Here is a 21,699-nt window from a genome sequence, read left to right as displayed (position 1 = left end):
GGACTTTCGGTTGGCCTCAAGTAAGTTCTGGCAAACCATCCGGCGACTCAGGAAAGGGAAACAGGGCTTGACTCAGGCTGTATTCAGCCGGGGAGGGGAACTGTTGACCCGGACTGGGGATGTTGTCGAGCGGTGGAAAGAACACTTTGAGGAGCTCCTGAACCCAGCAAACATGTCCTCAGTGGAGGAGGTAGAGTCTGAAGACTCGGGGGAAGCCCCTGAGGTTGTTAAGAAGCTCCTTAGTGGCAAGGCACCGGGTGTGGATGAGATTCGTCCTGAGATGCTGAAGGCTCTGGACATTGTTGGGCTGTCTTGGTTGACATGCCTCTTCAGTGTTGCGTGGAGTTTGGGGACAGTACCTGTGGAGTGGCGGACTGGGGTTGTGGTTCCCATATTTAAAAAGGGGGACCGGAGGGTGTGCTCCAATTATCGGGGCATCACATTGCTCAACCTCTCTGGGAGAGTCTACTCTAGGGTGCTGGAAAGGAGGCTCCAACCGATTGTCGAACCTCGGATCCAGGAAGAACAACGTGGATTCCGTCCTGGCCGTGGAACAATGGACCAACTCTGTACCCTTGCAGGAGTGCTAAGGGGGGCATGGGAGTTTGACCAGCCAGTCTACATGTGTTTTGTGGACTTGGAGAAGGCTTACGACCGTGTACCCTGGGGCATTCTGTGGGGGTACTGCGGGAGTATGAGGTACCGGGGCCGTTGCTACAAGCCATCCGGTTCTTGTATAACCAAAGTGAGAGCTGTGTCAGCATTCTCAGCACAAAGTCAAACACGTTTTCGGTGGGTGTCGGACTCCACCAATGTTGTCCCTTGTCTCCGATTCTGTTAGTGATATTTATGGACAAGATGTCAAGGTGCAGCCAAGGTGAGGAGTGTGTCCGTTTTGGGAACCTCATAATTGCATCTCTGCTCTTTGCAGATGATGTGGTTTTGTTGGCTTCATCAGAACACTACCTCCAGCATGCACTGGGGCGGGTTGCAGCTGAGTGTGAAATGGCAGGGATGAGAGTCAGCACCTCCAAGTCTGAGGCCATGATTCTCTACCGGAAAATGGTGGATTGCTCCCTCTGGGTTGGGGATGAGTTGTTGCCTCAAGTGAAAGAGTTCAAGTATCCCGGGGTCTTGTTCACGAGTGAGGGTAGGATGGAGCGGGAGATTGACAGGCGGATTAGTGCAGCATGAGCAGTACTGCGGATGTTGTACCGGACCGTTGTGTTGAAGAGGGAGCTGAGCCGGAAGGCAAAGCTCTCAATTTACCAGTCAATCTTTGTTCCAACCCTCACCTATGGTCATGAGGTTTGGGTAGCGACCGAAAGGGTGAGATCGTGGATACAAGCGGCTGAAATTAGTTTCCTCCGTAGGGTGTCTGGGTACAGCCTTAGAGATAGGGTGAGGAGCTCGGACATCCGGAGGGAGCTTGGAGTAGAGCCGCTGCTCCTTTGTGTCGAAAGGAGCCAGTTGAGGTGGTTTGGGCATCTGATTAGGATGCCCCCTGGGCGCCTTCCTTTGGAGGTTTACCAGGCATGGCCGACTGGGAGGAGACCCTGGAGTAGACCCAGGACTCGCTGGAGGGACTACATGTCCAATCTGGCCTGGGAACGCCTTGGGATCCCCCAGGAGGAGCTGGAGGGCGTTGCTGGGGAGAGGGATGTCTGGAGTGCCCTACTTAGCTTGCTGCCACCACGATCCTACCCTGGAGAAGCAGCTGAAGATTAATGAATGAATAAATGAACATGCACCTCACTTTCCTTCCCCTGTGATACCTGTGATACCATTTTGAAGATGGCAGTGAGTGGGGCAAACCTGCACAATGTCTTTATGCTGCTCACACTGGAGCCCCTCCTGGCAAGGAACCCTTTCTTGGTGCTCCATGTGCGTAGGGACCACTTAGTGAGTGACGCACTACGTGAACTCAACATCTACTCTGACGTGGACCTCAAGAAACCACTCAAGGTAGAGCAAAGCCTAAAATGTATCATTGTGGTTACAGAAAGATAATTCTTTTCACTCCTTTCACTGTATAACAACCTCTACATTTGTTGGTATTGCTTTCCTTCACTGCTTGCTCCTCCTTCCTCCTGACCATGTCTTCAGGTGATTTTTGATGGGGAAGAGGCAGTAGATGCTGGTGGAGTCACTAAAGAGTTCTTCCTGTTGCTGTTGAAGGAGCTTATGGATCCTATATATGGAATGTTCACCCATTACACTGAATCCAACCTGCTTTGGTTCTCAGATAAAGTAAGATATACCAAAATACTGTATTGACAGAGAGATAGGATTTTTTTTCTTTGGTCTTCAGTTTCTTATTAACAAATAATTTAAATTGTGGCATGTAAAAATGTAAATCTTGATAGGCTTCATCTAAATTATATGGTAGATCGCAGTTTGGTGTCATTCTATACACATCTGAATGGTGTCATGCAGTGTATAGCTACAACACTTAAATCAGATTACTCATGGTTAAAACATTAGTGGTCATTTAACCAATCAATCAGACTTTATTTGTATAGCACTTTTCATACCAACAAATGTAACACAAAGTGCTTCACACAGTAAAACAGTAAAATCCCCTCCCCCACAAGAAAACCAAGTTTTCAAAACCGTAACCCGTAAAGTGGAAAATGTTCCTGAACCTTGGAACATAGTTACTCATAGAGAAATTATCATGTTCCTACGATTAAAACATACTGATTATGGCCATTTTGTTGACCAGAGCCCAACTACTTTGCTTTGAAATCGACTTGAGTTTATTATCATCTCACTGCAGTAGATACTTGTCTTCATAATTTTAATTGATATGCAAGCTTGGCCTTGCATATACACAAGCAGTAATTTTAAAGAATTAGTCAGGCTTTTGTCACTAAGTGCTTGGGAATCAAGTTGGGACACATAAATGAGAAATTTGAAACCTGCATGCACCCACATTCTGAAATCTCTTACACTGTTAAAATTTGCCAGTTTTAGCTAGAAGTACTGACAAAAATCTCACACACTCTTATGATTTTTGCATATCTGCACACATATGGTCACTATATTTGTTCAGTAGTTTGGTCATTTGAATGGTCTGAGCTCTTGATAAAAAGTTCCAGTGATGTGCTGCAGCTCTCTTGACAGTGCTGTGTGTGGTCAAACAGTTTTAACTGAAAAATAGTATAATTACATAAATTAGCACTAAGCTCTTAAAGATTTGAAATGGATTAACAACTAATATTCATCACCTGATGTAGTGACTAATGGAAGGAAAACGTGCATACTCTTAGCACCTCATGGCATCTGGCTGCCGATGTCTAGTGTAAAACATGATTTTAAAACTGATTCGGGGTTTTTTACCCATTGGGGTTACTGTGTGCATCTTCAGTGTTTTGTAGAGCACAACTGGTTCCATCTGATCGGGATCGTCTGTGGGCTTGCCATCTATAACTCCACGGTGGTAGACCTCCATTTCCCATTGGCTCTTTATAAGAAGCTGCTGGATATGATGCCCACCTTGGAGGACCTGAAGGAGCTCTCGCCCACGGAGGGCAGGTAATATACATCTAGAGGACTTCAGACAGCAGGGCCTGTAATGAGAAAGGAAGCTGTCCTTCAAATGAGGGACGTAGATTAGCTCTGGATTTGGATTTGTGCTCTGACCTCACTGTGGTAGGGGGGTTGGTCATTTTGGTAGCAAGGTGAATAACCCAGCTTCTGCTGTGTTGGCAGTGCTCACACGAGGTAACCGTCTTTTTCTGTTCTGTTTTTGTCTGGAGACATTGCACTCAGATTGCCTCAGTGTTGCATAGGTGTGCTGCAATTAGTCTTCTGAAGATGGGAATTTGTTTGGGTGAAATATTTTTTAGCTTTTCTCCCTATGCTCTCTTCAGAGCAAGTCTGAAGGGATGTTCTTTCTCTGTCTCATCATCATCATAATCATTTCTCTGTGTATCCACGAGTGAAATAAATACAGAAAGACAGCTGAGCAATAAGTCTGAAATTCTGTGCACAATACACAAGGGCAAGTGGACAATAATTTTTTTCTGCAAGTATTCTTTTATAGTGACATTATGTTTGGCAGAAGGCTTAACCATGTGTCATTTGCTTACGTAACACAGTGTCTATTATGTAACATTGATATTTACTGCCACTGGGGAAATGGGTGTTTATTGAATTTGGGGCAGGAAGGACTAGCATTTAGCTTTGAGTCTAAATGTCTGCAGATGGCAGGAGGGACGTGCTGAAGCTTTTGATTTCTAGATTAGTTCTCTGAGAGCATCAAGTAGAGCGGCACAGCCTGTTGAGCGTTGCCATTGGAAACGGCACATTCTCCAGCCAGGAAGATGGTACATAAACAATGCTAAATGTCAGGTCAAGTTTATTTATACATCTTTAAATCACAGTTACAGTCTAAGAGGGCTTTACATTCACCTATTGAAAAACGGTCGATAAAGTTAATTACAGTAGACGATGCCCTCTATCCTTAAATCCTCAATTCGGGTGAGGAGAACCACAGGCTAAAAAAAAAAAGAAAAAAAAAAAGCTATTTCAGAATAAAATGGGAAAAACTTCAGAAAGGCATCAGAGTAGGGATTCCTCTTCCAAGACATTTAGGAGCCGAGTGGACAAAGTAGTCAATATGGTGACAGTTGTAGAAATACTGTGCAAGGTGGTTTTATTTTACACTCTGGTCATCCTACACCAAGAAAATAGAGACTTTTTAAGGTACCCCAAGTTAAAGGCAATGTAGTCAGAGCTTAAATTCATGTTTTTTGTCCCCTCAGTATTTCTGCAAACTACTAGCTAATTATTTTACACCATCCAAATTAAAATATCGTGTTCCCATTTAATCAAGCCCGACTTCAAAGTAGTCTACCAGAATGTGTTTACCTTCCTGACTATTCATGTGGTGTCTTCCCATTCCACATGAGTTGTTTTCTGTTTGCATCCCATTTTCCTTTCCTTGTTGTCTGTTGCCTCTAACTTTTCTTTTCCATCTCCATTATCCTAAACCCTGCCCCTTTGTGCTCCCTTTGACTTGCTGGGAAATATTTAGTGTGTCCTTAGAAATCATCATACCACAGCTCATTCATTTTCTATTATTACTCAATCCCATCATCTCTCCATAATCGAGCCAGATCAGCCGCTTCAGTGTTCCCTTCTCTTTTGATCCGGGCACTTATAGAACAGCTGTACAACCAGCTAAGTGCTCAAATGCACCACAAGCATTGTGGCCACATGGTTAAATGCTCCTAGGATGACGAGAGCATTTTTCAAGTTGATAAGAGTGTCTGAAGCAAAGCCTATTGCCAGCAGTTAGAGATCATTGTGTCACAGATGGAACATGCTCTGGAACATCTTACTTCGACCACGGCTATGTCAGAGACACTTTGATGAGGATGACTCCTTAATTTTACTCTCTTTCCCCCTCGTATATTCTGTTTCTGTATACCAGTGAAGAAATTGATGTATGTTCTCTTGTCCCACTGATATAGTCGTCTGACAAGTTGAGTATCACTTCTCTTGCTTTATATCTCTTCTTTCTCCTCCTTTCCCCAGGAGTCTACAACAACTTCTAGATTATGACGGTGAGGACATAGAGGGGATGTTTTGTCTCAACTTTGCTGTGAGTCAAAACTGCCTCTGTCCTTGTCTCTGTTCTGATTGTTTATCAAATTAAGCAGGAAAGCCCAGAGCAGCCCTTAAAAGCTAAATGAATGCTGTGCTGGTTAAAACATCTGTACACACATCCCCGAGGTGTCTTTGTGCAGGAAAAAAGACTGAAAGCTTATTGTCAGATTAGTAACCTGACATTTTAGTTTATGAGCTGAGCATGCCATTTGTTGGCTTTAGATCACCAGGGAGAACTATGGCGTGACAGAAGTCAAAGAGCTCATCTCTGGAGGAGAGAACATCACTGTGGACCACAACAACAGGTGAGGTGCCTTGGGAGTAGCCTGACACTCATCATGTACAGCACTGATGTCTGGTCAGTCCTCTTGCTCAGTCTCCAGAATGAAAGCCTAAATACACGTTTCAAGCTGAATATTATCAATATAACACAATCCAATTGTCAATAATTCAGTTTTTCATGTCATAACTCAATTTGTCATTTTTTTCTTTAAAACTGCCCTTTAAAACATGAATCAGTCAGACAGGATGGCAGATCAAGTCTATATGGGCTCAAATCTTTTTGGATAACATGGTGAGAACTAGTTGGTAAAAGGATTTCCCATGTAATATCCCTTTTGTCTATATGTCTGTGTTTTAGAGAATCTGCATGTTACAAATATGAGAAGATACCATGAAATCTGGGCTCATTCAACTGGACAGCATCAGTTCTTTGTAATTGCACTTTGTGCATTTAGTACGTGATCATTTATGTTGTTTAAGGAATGTATTTCAAATCCTCCAAAGTAATACCATTATGGAACCCTTAATACCAAGATCAATAATCTTTGAAAAAATATACTCCGATAGCTTCAGTTTTGCTAAAGCGCATATGAAAAAGTGGGATTTGGTGTGCATAGGCCTTAATGATAGGCCTTAAGCGTTGGCTAGAGCTATGAATGGAGGATGTACTAGATTGAAGGGCTAGCTGGGCAATGGGTCAGGAAGGATGCTGGTGTGTAACAGATGGCCCACAAGTGACACTGACGGGAGCTGTCCCTGCAAAATCCACATAATTTGATTTGATGTAAAATTTGTCTATGTACATAATTCCTCAGGGCAGACGAGAGAAAGCCTGTTGTGTTTGTACGGTCAAGGGTAGTGTGAAATGGCACAACATGGAAGCCACATTCTTTAAACCCCAGATAGCGGGAAATTTAATTTGCGGGAGAATTGTTTGGCTCACAGATGCTATCACCTTTTTCCTGCCTCCACATTGACCTGTGTCACACTGAGTGTTTATGTTAGGAGGCTTGCCAAATCTGTGGGTGTGCTCTTTGTTGTCGAGACATTTTTTTCCCAAGTTGGTGTGTGCTTGTGTAAAGGATATTTATGTACAGTGACCTAAAATTTTTTCCAAGTGTTGCCATTGTGTTTGTGGCTGTGTTGATATATTGGACCAAAGAGCAAATGCCTGCACAACATTTAAACAAAGCCGTTTTTTTTAAGTGATCCAAATATGAACTTTAAATGTGATAAAACCTACGAATCATTAAGAAGAAGTCATTGACAAATGAGTTTATTAATTGTTACCTGGCTTTCAGTTTTCCAATGTATTTTACACAAATTAAGTAAATGAACTGTCTTGATAGGCCTAAGTGGACAAACTTCTGACAGTGAAATATTTTCTGTGTTCAGGGAAAGCCTTACTTTACTTATATGGTTCATAACACTATCACACACACCAATAAGGTTGAACCACAGGTTCAAATCAAATCCTTAGTTATGCTGTTGACACAGATGTTTTGTTTGTTTGAAGGTGAGGATAGGAGTTGGGCTGGTAGAGGAAAATTCACTCAGCATCTGAGTCCATCTCCAATGTTTAGGCCAACCTCGGCTGGTCTGTCATCTGGGGAGTGTGAAGAAAGTATGAAACATACAATAGTAACAGGATTAATTCAACATTATGACAAGTAGGGCCTGTTTAGGGACAGAAATTGAAGGCATGAATAGTTATACAGAAGAGGGGTCAAATTTTGAAAGCTAATGACTTCATGGTGAATGAAGGTCCTGACTGATATAGGGAACATCCACATTGTCTCAAATATCACTAATTCAACTCAAGAACCATAAATTGAGATTGTCACAAAAACATATCAACATGAACTCTTTGAGTCTGAAAAAATGTGTGGTATGTTAAATGCTATGCACATAGTTTGGCGGGATGTTGTTACAATGCAAGGTAAGAATACGTTTCTTTGTGTGGGCATGCTTGCGTGTGTGTGTGTGTGTGTGTGTGTGCGTGCTTGCGTGTGTTTGTGTGTGCGCATGTGTTTGGTGTGTGTCAGGAAGGAGTTTGTGGAGGCCTACCTGCTCTATGTGTTCACCGATTCGGTGAAGGAGCTGTTCTCGGCCTTCTCCTCTGGTTTCCTGAAGGTCTGTGGAGGGAGAATCCTGTCTCTGTTCCAGCCCTCTGAGCTCATGGCCATGGTGGTGGGCAACAACAACTACAACTGGGAGGAGATGGAGAAGGTCAGGCAGTTTGGCTGTTTGCTTTAGGAAAACCAGAGCACTAAAAAGTGAAGGAATGTGGTTAGTGATTGGTGTTGTAATAAACAGCTCTCTTTTTTCTTTTTCTTTTTTTTGGGGGGGGGGCATTCCCCCCCCCCCCTTTTCCTCCCCAATTTTACCCAGCCAATTACCCCACTCTTCCGAGCCATCCCGGTCGCTGCTCCACCCCCTCTGCCGATCCGGGGAGGGCTGCAGACTACCACATGCTTCCTCAGATACATGTAGAGTCGCCAGCCGCTTCTTTTCACCTGACAGTGAGGAGTTTCGCCAGGGGGACGTAGTGCGTGGGAGGATCATGCTATTCCCCCCAGTTCCCGTTCCCCCCTGAACAGGCGCCCCGACTGACCAGAGGAGGCACTAGTGCAGCGACCAGGGCATATACCACATCCGGCTCTCCACCCGCAGACACGGCCAATTGTGTCTGTAGGGACGCTCGACCAAGCTGGAGGTAACACAGGGATTTGAACTGGCGATCCCCGTGTTGGTAGGCAATGGAATAGACCGCTATGCTACCCGGACGCCCATAAACAGCTTTCCTAGTTTTACAATGTTCCATGAAGACTGTTGTTTGGAAGAAACTGAAAGATTTGACAAGAGTGTTAATGTCGGGAAAAGTTTTTCAGAGATAAAGCCACAGGTACCACATGTGCATAAATCTGAATGATAAAATCAGCGTAAGCAAACACATGCGCACAAATACACATGCATGCATGCAAACAGGAGTTCTTTAACCAAGTGATACTCCACTGTGTAAATGATACTTATCAGATTGAACCGTCTTCTGAATGGTGAAAGTGAAAATGAATTCCCACTTCTCTTTTCTATTTCTTCTTCAGAACACCAGTTACAAAGGGGAGTATTCAGCCACTCACCCAACAGTGAGAATGTTTTGGGAAGTCTTCCATGAGTTCTCTCTGGAGAAGAAGAAGCAGTTTTTGTGTAAGTTATGTCCTCATAGCATTACCCAAGTCACAAACTCTCTTTTCTCAGATCTTTTTATAAATACTGTACCATATATGATAGCACCAGTAAAAACGGCAGATGGAAGTAAGCTGTATACTGACCTGAAAGAGATCACAGAAAGATGGAAAGAGCACTTCTGCACCCTCTTGAATCAAGAAGGATCAGCAGATCCAAATGCATGCCAGTGGCTTACAAGAAGGCCGATAAGAGAAGACCTCTATGAGCCGATCACAATGGCTGAAGTAGAGAAAGCACTTAAAGACATCAGAAAGATGGCATCCCATCAGACATCCTGAAGCATGGCGGCTCAATACTTAAAGTCAGAGCTACTAAAGCTCTATAATGCCTGCTGGCAGAACCTATGCCTTCCTCAAGACTTCCAAGATGCTTTGATCGTGATCATCTACAAGAAGAAGGGTGAACGAAGCGATTGTGGAAACCACCGTGGGATCTCACTTCTGTCAACTGCTGGAAAGGTCCTGGCTAAGATCATACTGAACCAGATAAAGATCCTTTCAGAAGAAGTGTTGCCTGAAAGCCAATGTGGTTTCAGATCAGGTAGATCCACCACAGACATGATCTTCACCCTGAGACAACTCCAAGAGAAAGCGACCAAACAGCACCAGTCACTTTACATTGTCTTTGTGGACTTTTCAAAAGCGTTTGACACTGTTGATAGAGACACTGTGGAAAGTGCTAGAGACTTGTGGCTGCCCCCAGAAACTGATCAGCATCATCAGACTTTTCCATAATGATATGACAGGGAAAGTATCAATTGGAGGAGATGTCAGTGATGCTTTCAATGTCAAGCATGGAGTGAAGCAGGGATTTGTGCTTGCACCGACCCTATTCGTGTTATATCTCGCTTCAGTCCTAGAGACAATGTCAGCCAACTTGAGAGGTGGCTTGTACATCCGGACCTGAACAGATGGGAATCTCTACAATCTTGTGAGACTCAAGGCGATTACCAAAACAAGAGAATTCTGTGTTCGAGAGCTTCTCTATGCAGATGACTCAGTTCTGGTTGCCAGTGATCCTGGAGAAATGCAAGAAATAGTAGACCGCTTCTCTTCAGCGGTTACCCTCTTTGGACTGAAGATCAGTGTGTCCAAAACAGAGCTTCTGTACCAGCCCCCCCCCCCCCCCCAGAAAAGCCCCGAAGAAGGTCAGCCTAGTATTTTGGTTAATGGAGCAACTCTGAAGACCACTGAGTGCTTTACCTATCTGGGCAGTGCTGTGACAGATACAAACTCCTCTGACTTAGAAGTGGACAGAAGAATCCAAGCGGCCACAAAAGCCTTTGGTGCCCTCCACAAATGACTTTCGTCCACTATGACATCAGGCTGACAACAAAGATCAAGGTCTACAACACAGCTGTTCTCCCATCGCTACTATACTCCACTGAATGCATGACCCTGTATTGCAAGCACATCAAGAAGCTCACCAGCATACACCTTCCTTATCTGCGAAAGCTGCTGCGAATCAGATGGGAAGACAAGGTGCCCAACATGGAAGTATTGAGATGTGCTGGTACTCTCAGTGTTGAAGCCCTAATAACAGCCTCCCAGCTCAGATGGGCCGGCCACGTGAGAAGAATGCCAGACAACGGCCTACCAAAAGAGGTTTTCCATGGGGAGCTGTACCAGGGAAAAAGGAAGCAGGGAGGCCAGAAGCTACGCTTCAAAGATGTTCTCAAGCGCCACATGAATATCTGCAGCATAGATGACTCCAGCTGGGAGACGGTGGCTCTTGACAGACAGAAATGACGCTCCACAGTAAGGCAATCGAGAACAGCTGTTGAACAAAAGAGACGAGAAGCCTATGATAAGGCCCACCATGTAAGACATAACAGACCAACTCAAACAATATTCATCTCTGACAAATGTGGATGATATTGTTGCTCTAATGTGGGCCTGATGGCCCACAGGTGTGCTTGCCAAGCTTAAACTACATCCCAGTCATCATCATCGTTTCGATGGACTGCCAAAGAGCACCATATATGGATAAACAGCCTGTTTACTAAAATCAAATACAGCCCTTTAAGAAAGCCTTAAATGTCTCCTTCCACAGACCCTAGCATGACATCATGTTTAAAGGCCTAGTCTGCACTTAGTCATCAGATGTTACAAATAGCGAGATGAATGAGCTCATTTGAAAGGGAATGTAGTTCTATAAGGCCGTAGCATTGTAGATGCTAACCCTGGCCTTGGTGTGTGTCTCCCCCCCCCCCCACCTCTAGTATTCCTAACGGGCAGTGACCGCATCCCTATCCATGGAATGGAGAGCCTGCGCATTGTCATCCAGTCCACCATGGCAGAGGAACATTACCTGCCGGTGGCACACACCTGCTACAATATGCTGGATATGCCCCGCTACCAGACCAAAGACACCCTGCGCAGGCGTCTCACCCAGGCCGTGGAGCAGTATGAGGGCTTCAGCCTAGTCTGAGAGTCAGCTGGCCCAACAGTTCTGGAGAGTTATTTCTGTCAAAAATTGAAGCACTTTATTCGTTCTACCCCTGTGGGTGCCAGAGAAGTGTTTGGGTGTGACGGGTTTCGTCAGGGACATGGGTGTCACTTTGCTTGCACACAGTTTCCCCAGGGAAGAACTGTTATTTGTTTGCAGTCAGAATGGGAGTAGGGTGGGACAGCGAGTTCGCACATGTGAGTCTGTGTTGATCCAGATTGTTATTATTGCTTTTGGCTGTATAGTTGAGAAGTTTTTGTTTTTATTTTTTTTAAATGGCAGTGATGTGAATTTTGTATCTAATTGCTAAACTTATCATCTCAACTTTGCAGAATTGTTATTAACCCAAGAAGCTTTGAACACTACACCTTCTATTTGTTGTGTTAATTTATTCAATATATTTTTTCGAGAAATAAAGATGCATTTATCTATGTAAATGGAACTTGTGGTATAATCTCTACCCTCTACATTGGGAGTTGTGTTTATGAACGTGATTTTTTTTCTTTTTTTTAAAAAAAATCTAGTTTCTAACATGTCCTTTGTACCTGGTGCTGGATTAATTTAAAGGACTAATGACAAAACAGAGACTGAAGAGCTGGTTCTGGGTCAGTCTACAGGTAAAAGTAAGCTGCAGACAGACTGATTCCATATAAGACCCAGCGAATGCTTTTGTGCCCTAGATAGAAGCAGTCCTTTGTTTATTTTTGCAGTGGACTGACGGAGCGTCTGGTTTCATGTCCTGAATCCACAATTGACAGGATTTTTTTTTTCCTCCCACAGTAAATCAGTATAGACATGACAAACATTTTTAATCATTTATACTGGCTGTTGTCTGTGTGCATGATGTTGAGTGACTGCCAATGCGTGATCATGTTAAACTGAATACACAAACATAATACAGAAATGCTTAATCATAATTATTGTAATTAATATGTAATTATTTTGATTACTTAATTGCAGATTAATTAAAATGTAATCTTAATGTCGCAGGAACATAGGATGAGGATTACATATTTAACAGGATATGACCTTCCAAGTATGCTAATCATTCTTCTGTCAAGTCTATGGTTTCCCCTTTTCTGCCCTGAAATTAAGTCTTCAATCATATACACTTCCTCATGATGCAGAACAGTGATGGTTCATTAAGGTAGTGTACTTGGGTGAACTGTATTAAACAATCTCAATTTTTTAATACTTTATACAAGTTGTTTGATTTATGGGTGACTAAATCAGTGCAAAAGCTAAAAGAGTATTGATGTGTTCAGTGGGGCAGATTTCATTTAACTATTGATTCAGCAATAATGAACTCACTAAACCCTACTATTTTGTTAAAAAGCTTAGGTCAGCCTTTCAGTATCATTACAGCAATGACCAAACCTTTTACATTACCATTACATTTTACATTCCATTCCATACTTTACATTACCATTACAGCGATGACCAAACGCAAACCCTTCTCCAACATTTTCTGGCCATTCCACCATGTGACTTGTACATGCAAACTTACAGTTAAAATATCCAACCCCGAGTAGTGGAGCCAATGTATTGTTTGGTTTCCCTAGCAGCATACAGTGACATACAAAGGTTTGCTAACTACTTAACTTTTTGCATCTTTTAATGTGATACAATATAAAATGCATTTATTTGGATTTTTGCCTTTGGGTCTATTCATTGTCACATCAAATAAAGAGGAATGTTCCTAAATGTTTTTCAAAATGCTGGCCGAACATGTGAAAAGTCGATTGGTGTGAAGACTTTTGCATGACTATTTGGGCCTTTGTCATTCGTTTTAATCTCTGCTAGAGTTACTGTTGCCATCAGTTTTCCCACAAAAATACTTTTGTTACAAACGCAGTCAACAAATGTATTGTAGCCTGTGCTGGTTGATGCTCAAAAGGGCTGTGACATGACAAGTGGCTCTTGAACTTCCTCTGGCAGTATCATATTATTATCCCAAGTAATGAGTGGCAAATCCAGATTTGGTGTCCTATCTTTATCAGTGTATGCAAATAAGGGCTTAGTGGTTGCTTTAAATATTTGGCTTTTAGTACATAAGATTTACTTTTCTACCGTTTAGAATGGATGACATTATTTTTGTTTACCTGGTTTTCCCTGAACAAATAAAACTTTTATTTCACCGTGGCGTGTTTTTTCTCCTGTTTTTGCTAATGCTGAGGAATCTTATGTGAGAATTGATTGCAAGCTGAAAAGATTGACTTTGTTGCCCTGCCCTGTGTGTGGATACATAGGACATCTTTGCCATTACCCCCCCCCTCCTTTTTTCTCCCCAACTGTACTTGGCCAACTACCCCACTCTTCCGAGCCGTCCCAGTCGCTGCTCCACCCCCTCTGCCGATCCGGGGAGGGCTGCAGACTACCACATGCCTCCTCCGATACATGTGGAGTTGCCAGCCGCTTCTTTTCACCTGACAGTAGGATTTTCGCCAGGGGGACGTGGCACATGGGAGGATCACGCTATTTCTCCCAGTTCCCCTCCCCCCCGAACAGATGCCCTGACCGACCAGAGGAGGCGCTAGTGCAGCGACTGGGGTCTCATTTATAAAACAGTGCGTAGGACACTTACTAAAAGTGTACATGCGCACAAAAGCTGAAAATGGTGTGCACCATACAGGTGTGCACATTCTCCCATAGTTTGTTTTTATAGATCACAAATTTTGCATGGGGAGTGGCGTACGCCTCTTTCAGGTTCTGTTTTGTGTGTACGCAACGGTTATAAAAGAGACCCCGGGACACATACCCACATCTGGTTTCCCACCTGCAGACACAGCCAGATGTGTCTGTAGGGATGGCTGACCAAGCCGGAGGTAACACGGGGATTCGAACCGACGAGCCCCGTGTTGGTAGGCAACGGAATAGACCGCTACCTTCCCCGGATGCCCCGCCATTTTTTTTTTAATATTCATATTCACATCAATTACTTAATAATGTTGCACAGTAACAAACACCAATAAAAACCAAGCAGAAAAATTCAGCAAAAATAAGTTTGCTTTTATATTATATACAAAATACTATATGTACTAAAATGTACACACCCAAATTAAGTCTGTCAGTGTTTACATTCAATAAAACAAAATTCACACTGTTCATTATCCATTTTGGAGAAATTAAGGGAAAAACTCACAGATGGATAAACATAGACCGTGATCCATATTTACAAATAACAATCTTTGACAATGACTTGAAAGAAAGCAGCCTCGTGGAATACAGATGGCTACGTGATGTGCATTATCAACCTTTTCTTTCATCCACACAAGACAATATTTTTGTCTTGTCAATGTTGATCAGAAGAATGCCAGTGATTTCAAGACAAGAAATAGCTTATTTTACATGAAGTACATAGGAAACATACGATGCAAAATTATACAGGCGGTCAAATGCATTAACTTGGTTATCAGTGATCACAAAAATTAAGCTCTACTGAACATCATGGTCTTCAGTTCTACTTTGGCGTGCCATCTGTATTCTGAGATGTCTTTGGATCATATTAATACAAAATAGGAAACATCTTGTGCTGTGTTTTAATTATTCTTTTAGAGTGAATACTCCACAAAAAATGTTTCATGGTTAACCTCCAAAAAAAAAAAAAAAAAAAAAAGCCACAAAAGCAACGGAGACAAAAGAATGTGTTTCCTTCGACAACATTATTTCAGCCAGCGTGGTAATAATATATGATGGCATCTACTACAAAAACTACAACTGAAAAAGTCACCTGCTTACGGAATACTGTTAAACTGATTAGTTGGTTGTTACATGTGTGGTTACTCTCTCCCTTACAAAAATACAAAAACAATATTTCTCAATTACAAAGTCCTCATGTAGAAACAGCAATGATTTCAAACTCATTATCATAGTCAGGTTTTTAAGACTTCTAAAACACAATAAAAATAACATTTCTGTTCCGATAAAAACATCTATTCCTACAATACAAATTTCCAAAAAGGAGAGAAATAAATTATTTGTAATAGCAGATCAATTCTTTGTTGATAAGAATGTGGGTTAATCTGGATTATACATGTTTCTTGTTGGCTACATCTTGAGACATTTCCTCTTACCGAGGATGAGGTCGTTCAGAAATAAATGTGTCAGGTTAGAAGCAAGGTACGCTGGGTCAATCGCCATCTCCGGGCTTCAGAATTGAGCCCCACTGTGCTCAACGCTGCAGACTAACACAACATCGAAGACGCGTGTCCAAAAGTCCAAGGCTTGGATGGTATGGACGGTGGAGTTGGTGGAGTTCCTGCAGAGGCAAGGTGCATCTATGGATTGAGTGATTTTCTTCAGCAGCTGGTGAAAAAATGGCTTGCATCTCTCGCGTCTGAGCCTTAGTTCTTTTGAGTCCTGCGCTTATTTTCTCAGAGGAATTTTGTTGAGTCTCTTTTGCTGATAAGGACTTCCAGCAGCCGTAACTTGGCTTTAACGTGCTTGTATTCATTATACTCTACTGCTAAGGGTGAACGGTCTTCCTTCTGCACATTTCTGAGGGAGTAAGAAGATAAGGGAGCAGAGGACATCATTAGAGAATGTATCGCCTTCCAAATGACTGTAAGGTTTAGTGATGGAGAACAGATCACCACCATGGCCACACATTTTGTCCTCTATTCCTCTATGTGTTCATCAGTTAAGCAGAAAATTTACCAAATTCTTTATTACCTTCCATTTTGTCGAAAGAACTGGTCCTCGAATTCCCTCAGATTCTTGCGGATTCTCTTCTTCTCCTCTCTGGTCTCTTGGAGTTGCTCCACAAGTTCCTGCCTGTGAAGAATACCGGAAAACCAGCTTTAAGTAGATCAACCTTCATTTACCACATAAACATAAGCAGCTTAATATTCTTATTGTACTGACAGCTCAGAAAATGTTGTTGAGAAGATGACGATTGGCATGAAGGAATATATAAATGTAATCTATTATTATCCTTCTGAATGGCAGCTTAAACCACCAAGCTGTTCCAAATTTGAATTATGGGTATAATAATCAAGACAGATTCAGTTTCTCCACTCTTTCTGAGATCTCTTGCTTACGTTGTGGCAGAGTGCAGGTTGGACAGCCTCATATCTGTGGTGTTTCTGGAAGGTGAGAGTTCGTCCACAGGTGAGATGAACCCATCCATGTCTTCTTCCAGTTGGTCAAGGAAGCCCAGCACATTGAGGTCGGGCCGGACACTGACAGTGAACTCGGTCTTTGACTCAGCATCATCCTCAGAGCCATCCTCCTCCTCCTGGAGAACAAGAGAGAGGTCATATTATAGCTGAGGCATGGTACAATATGCTGGGGAGATCTGATTTGCAGTGCTGTGGGACTGTCATTGACTTCAGGATTAAACACTTCAGTGCATGAAAATCATGCGATGTTAGTCAGAAGCCGTTAAGAACCATTATAGCAAGGTAACCGATAAAAATGCATTTGCAATCATCCTCTTTATTGATCAGTCAATTCTCTTGCTAGACAATTAGTAACTACGTATGGGGTTAATGCAGGCAGTCAACTCGAAGTCAGATAGATATTCTGCAATAAAGAAATAAATGCAATGCTATCTAAAACAAAAAAAAATAACAGGATTTGACTTCATTACTTCTGAAGCATGGAAGAAAAAGCATTTCAATAACATCAATTTTTGCAACATCAAATGAGCATGAATTTTGATTAGGTTCACACTGCTCCCAAATCTATTTTGTTTCCTTCTGAACCAAGATGCATTTGGACCCAGTGCTACACAGCAACACATCCATTAAAAAAAACAAACAAAAAAAAACAGGCAGCTATTGATTGAGGATTTCAACATATGCTAGTGACAGGCAACAGGCGACTGCCCAATCAACAGGCAGCAATCAGGTTCAGTTGTTTTGGGGGGGGGGTCCTAATGACTGATTAGTCAAGCAGCAACCATTTCTTCACCTTGATGTCATCGAAGAAGAGCGCTGGTTCGCCCTCGATTATGGGCTGAAGCAGTGGCCCTCTACGCTTGCTGGAGGGAGAGCCCTGTGATATTGGTCAAGAAGGAGGGGTTACCTCTCTGAAACGGACTATGGGGATGTTTTTACAACAACGCCATGAGAAACCGGCAGGCTGGCTTCCACGTTGCACTGAGTTCTCAGCTTCAAGGCTGAGTTGATTCTTATTAAAACAGAGGCCTGATAGAATCTTTCTAAGGCTAAAAAAAAAACACCTTTCATTTAAAGTAGATCAAAATTGAGATGAGCACAAAATCCTGACAATAAGTAATTCAACCGCTTTTAAATGCATAGGGACTTTGTTTTCAAATAGTACAACATATAGCATGGCACTCATGTACTGGCTCCCATCATGTTGGAGGGTTTCATCAAACCTAAGGAAGTTGAGAAATACTGCGATATACTGTACTGTATGTTAGAGGTCTGAATTCATATAATGGAGATTTGGATGGAATGTGTTATATAACAGCGGTATTGGTAGGCTCATAATGCAGATCATTTGTTGCATAATCAAAAATGGAATGAAAACGAAATGAGGGGCATGTGTTTAATGTACAAGTGGGATTATTTCATGGGTTTTAAAATAAGTATTGAAATAAAATACTATTATGCAGACATTAATGCTTGTTCCTACGATGTTTATTATCCAGGTCTGGTTATTATCTGCAGTCCCAAACAAACAGACCACTCTGCATTGGCCTTCAGTGTGCCATAAAACATTCTCAACAACTACCAGCTACTACACACAGACACCCAAACTAGCACAAATGCTGGCGGAGATAGAGTTTCATAAGAGGCTTAACCTGAGCTCTTTGGTCAGGTTTAACAGTGTGGCAACCTTTGCCACCAGCTTGTCAAGGAAAATACAGACAGCCACTGAAAAAGGCAGCACCTGTGGATGAAAGGGTTGGAGATCAAGAGGGCCAGTAAGCCACACTTACAATAACAGGGATGGTAGAGGCTCTGCACAGGATCTGCTTGACCAGACGGTATCTGTCGTACAAAGGCTTCATGATTTGCCTTTCACTCTTGGTAACCTGAAGTGGCAGGAGAGAAGTAAACAGAGGAAAATGTGTTAGCACAGTCCTACAATCTGCTACAAAACTGCTGGATGTTCTTCCCCATAGCAGCCTAGTGAACTGAGGGGCTCACATAAAAGAATAAGATAAGTAACCTTGATCAGCCTGAGATACATTTCAGCTCCTGTGTCCATATTTTATGAGGTCAGATGAAAGCTTGTGTGATGACATTTATCTGGTTACCTAACATTTAATGTCAGAAACCACATTACACTTAAAAGACAAAGAATTCAAACCTGTTTTATTACAGAGATGAAAAATAGTTTCTACCTGGAAAGGCTTTGTCAAATACTTCCCGAGCATGCAATCTGGACATTTATTTGTAGTGACAGACTAGTTAGAGACATTATTTACTCTTCACTTGCAATCTAGGTCATAATCCAGTGCTAGGCAAACTCGGCTGCTTTTCTTTGAGCCATCACGGATGAGACTGGCAGAAAGTAACAACTATACAATGGGATTTACAGCAGCAAGCTTTTTTCTAACTAAAAAGTAAGACAATGGATGACTTACTGGTCTACCATGTATGCTCTCATAGTATAAAAGAGCCTTCTGCAGTGCCACTTTCTCAGCTCCAATCTGCTCCCGTGTCATATCCTGCAAGGAACAAGAAGTGACTCACTGCACACAAAAACAAGCCTTGTTTCATTCTTTGGCTAAACAAAAATTTCCCTGATGTTTTCTGCACACGATAAGGTTAGACGTGCTATGGCACCATAGTAGACATGTGACCGGATGTTTACACTGTGTGGGTCACCTATAACCACCACTGGCAAGCTCTGCCTTGCTCTAGCCATGCTTTGTAAGTGCGCAGTGAGGCCATAGTCTTACCTTGATGTCCTCTGGGCGCCCAAGATCATTCCTCTTCTCCTGCAGCTTGTTCAGGACCACCTCCAGGGTGGTCTCCACAGGGGGAAGAGGCGCCTTCTCCTGAGCAGGCTTCTTCTCCAGTTGAGAGCCAAAGCTCTTGGGCAGTGTGTTGCTGCGCTGACGAGTTACTGGAGGTAGATCCTCCTCGGATTTCAACAGTTTGTGCTCTAAAAAGGTTTAAAAAAAAAGAGAGAGAGAGGTGGAAGATATCCCATTAATGTTAAATCTTTTTTTTTTTAAGTAAGGAATCTGTTAAATGTAGCCTTAAGATCACCATCTGCATCTACGTCTGTTGCAGATTACCTTTTAGATCTTTGCGAAGCCTGGCCAGTTCATTCACCCATCTTAGCACCTCCGGGTTTGCAACTTTATCGCTGTGAGAAGGCTGGACAGAAACGAAACAATCGATGAAAACAGAAGCTCCGCTGACAATCTACAGCAACTTTTTAGAAAGCCAATGTCCTTTTTTTACTTATTGGAAGCAAGCCCTGTAAATCTGTTAAATTCTGGTTTGTGAGTTATTACCCTGTATTTACGCTCATCTTCAAATTTCTCCTCAAACTTGCGGATCTTCTTTTTAAGTACATGGATGCGTTTTGAGAGCTGGGCTGCCGTCAGCTCTTCTTTCTCCTCATCACAGGAGCCAAGGGATGAACTCCGCCTACGACTGGAGGGATATATTTATTTAACCAGGTAAAATCACCTTATTGCGATTAACATCTGTGTTACAAGAGAAACCTGGCCAAAGGCAGCAATAAACAAGAGTACATCAAAGTTACAGAGAAAGACAACATATAAAAGACAAAAAGTAAACACAACTTTTTTTTAAGCTTTTCCCCCCTTTTTCTCCCCAACTGTACTTGGCCAATTACCCCACTCTTCTGAGCTGTCCTGGTCGCTGCTCCACCCCTGCTGATCGGGGGAGGGCTGCAGACTACCACGTGCTTCCTCTGATACATGTGGAGTCGCCAGCCGCTTCTTTTCACCTGACAGTAGGATTTTCGCCAGGGGGACGTGGCACATGGGAAGATCCCGCTATTTCTCCCAGTTCCACCTCCCCCCCGAACAGACACCCTGACTGACCAGAGGAGGCGTTAGAGCAGCGATCAGGACACATTCCCACATCCAACTTCCCACCCGCAGACATGACCAATTGTGTCTGTAGGGACGCCCGGCAAAGCTGGAGGTAACAAGGGGATTTGATCGGCGAGCCTCGTGTTAGTAGGCAACGGAATAGACCGCTACGCTATCAAGATACCCCAACACAAGAATTGCGTTAGAAACAGAGACGCTCAGTCAGAAATCGTACAATCCTATAAAAAAAAGCTGTTCAAGTACAATAACTGCACAGACTTTTGCAAATAGTCTTATACGCCAAAAATACATGTCGCAGTTATAGTCACACATTGTATTAGTGGGTTTTGTGTTGTGGGCTTGTTTCTTTTACCTTACCTGACAAAAGAGTGTGCATTTGGTGGTGAGGGGGGCACCTCCGTGTCATCCAGGTACTGCTGGCAGTGGCCATAGGCATAGAAACGAGGGGACAGCATGGGGTCACTGTCCTCCTCCAGGAGCTGACGTATCAGACGTCCCCCAGCATGAGGGGACAGTCGAGCCTCCTCACGGTCCATGCTCTCCCTTTGCCACGATGAGTTGGCAGGAACTGGTTCTAAGAGGCACACACACAAACACACATACATTTGGCATGTGAACAAGTTAAATCCCTACGAATCAAACAACTTGACAATATTGTCAACATTGTTCGATATTAAAAAAAAAAAGGAGGCTGGCTGGAGTATATTCTACGAAACGGTGTCATCCGCTGATCAACAAAGATCTAATCATCTCTTTTTAAACACAGGGATTGAAAATCATCGAATCATTCAGACTCCTGAATAAAATTGTTCATAGCAATTGTTCACAGTAGCAATTGTGCAACTGAGTAAAATCACGTTTGTTTGTTATTATGTTACATGACCAGTGACTGAATCTGTAAAAACGAACACCAATTCCAGCCCTCTATCATTGAGACCTGCTGCTGCCCAGATAAAGGTAGAATGGCACCTACTAATGTTGCGAAGGTCACTGGCGAGGATTCAGTGACTCTGAAAGCTACGTTGGAAAAACTTTTTCAGAGGCCTGACAGTGACAGTTGTTGTCTCGGAACTGTGGCTTAACATCCCAGT

The 21,699-nt window shown here is 42.9% G+C and overlaps 2 protein-coding genes across 2 annotated transcripts in view; one reads left to right on the top strand and one right to left on the bottom strand.

Moving 5' to 3' along the window:
* Window positions 1-13,769, top strand: part of herc3 (HECT and RLD domain containing E3 ubiquitin protein ligase 3) — a 47,247-nt gene extending 33,478 nt beyond the window's left edge. The window contains exons 18-25 of the mRNA XM_056279512.1: window positions 1,795-1,965; window positions 2,107-2,250; window positions 3,371-3,537; window positions 5,545-5,611; window positions 5,839-5,921; window positions 7,944-8,127; window positions 9,003-9,105; window positions 11,369-13,769. Coding sequence (XP_056135487.1) covers window positions 1,795-1,965; window positions 2,107-2,250; window positions 3,371-3,537; window positions 5,545-5,611; window positions 5,839-5,921; window positions 7,944-8,127; window positions 9,003-9,105; window positions 11,369-11,577 — 1,128 coding nt within the window. The 3' untranslated portion in view covers window positions 11,578-13,769. The remainder of the gene's footprint in view (window positions 1-1,794; window positions 1,966-2,106; window positions 2,251-3,370; window positions 3,538-5,544; window positions 5,612-5,838; window positions 5,922-7,943; window positions 8,128-9,002; window positions 9,106-11,368) is intronic.
* An 814-nt stretch (window positions 13,770-14,583) lies between these two features.
* Window positions 14,584-21,699, bottom strand: part of fam13a (family with sequence similarity 13 member A) — an 89,497-nt gene continuing 82,381 nt past the window's right edge. The window contains exons 19-28 of the mRNA XM_056280463.1: window positions 20,966-21,182; window positions 20,039-20,180; window positions 19,817-19,898; window positions 19,475-19,680; window positions 19,157-19,240; window positions 18,506-18,601; window positions 17,509-17,592; window positions 16,635-16,831; window positions 16,267-16,368; window positions 14,584-16,092 (exon numbers count right to left, since the gene is read on the bottom strand). Coding sequence (XP_056136438.1) covers window positions 15,969-16,092; window positions 16,267-16,368; window positions 16,635-16,831; window positions 17,509-17,592; window positions 18,506-18,601; window positions 19,157-19,240; window positions 19,475-19,680; window positions 19,817-19,898; window positions 20,039-20,180; window positions 20,966-21,182 — 1,334 coding nt within the window. The 3' untranslated portion in view covers window positions 14,584-15,968. The remainder of the gene's footprint in view (window positions 16,093-16,266; window positions 16,369-16,634; window positions 16,832-17,508; window positions 17,593-18,505; window positions 18,602-19,156; window positions 19,241-19,474; window positions 19,681-19,816; window positions 19,899-20,038; window positions 20,181-20,965; window positions 21,183-21,699) is intronic.

This window comes from Lampris incognitus, chromosome 5 (genome assembly GCF_029633865.1).
Source record: "Lampris incognitus isolate fLamInc1 chromosome 5, fLamInc1.hap2, whole genome shotgun sequence".
Taxonomy (NCBI): Eukaryota; Metazoa; Chordata; class Actinopteri; order Lampriformes; family Lampridae; genus Lampris; species Lampris incognitus.
The sequence above is the reverse complement of the archived record's forward strand: the minus strand, read 5'-3'. Positions and strand labels throughout refer to the sequence as shown.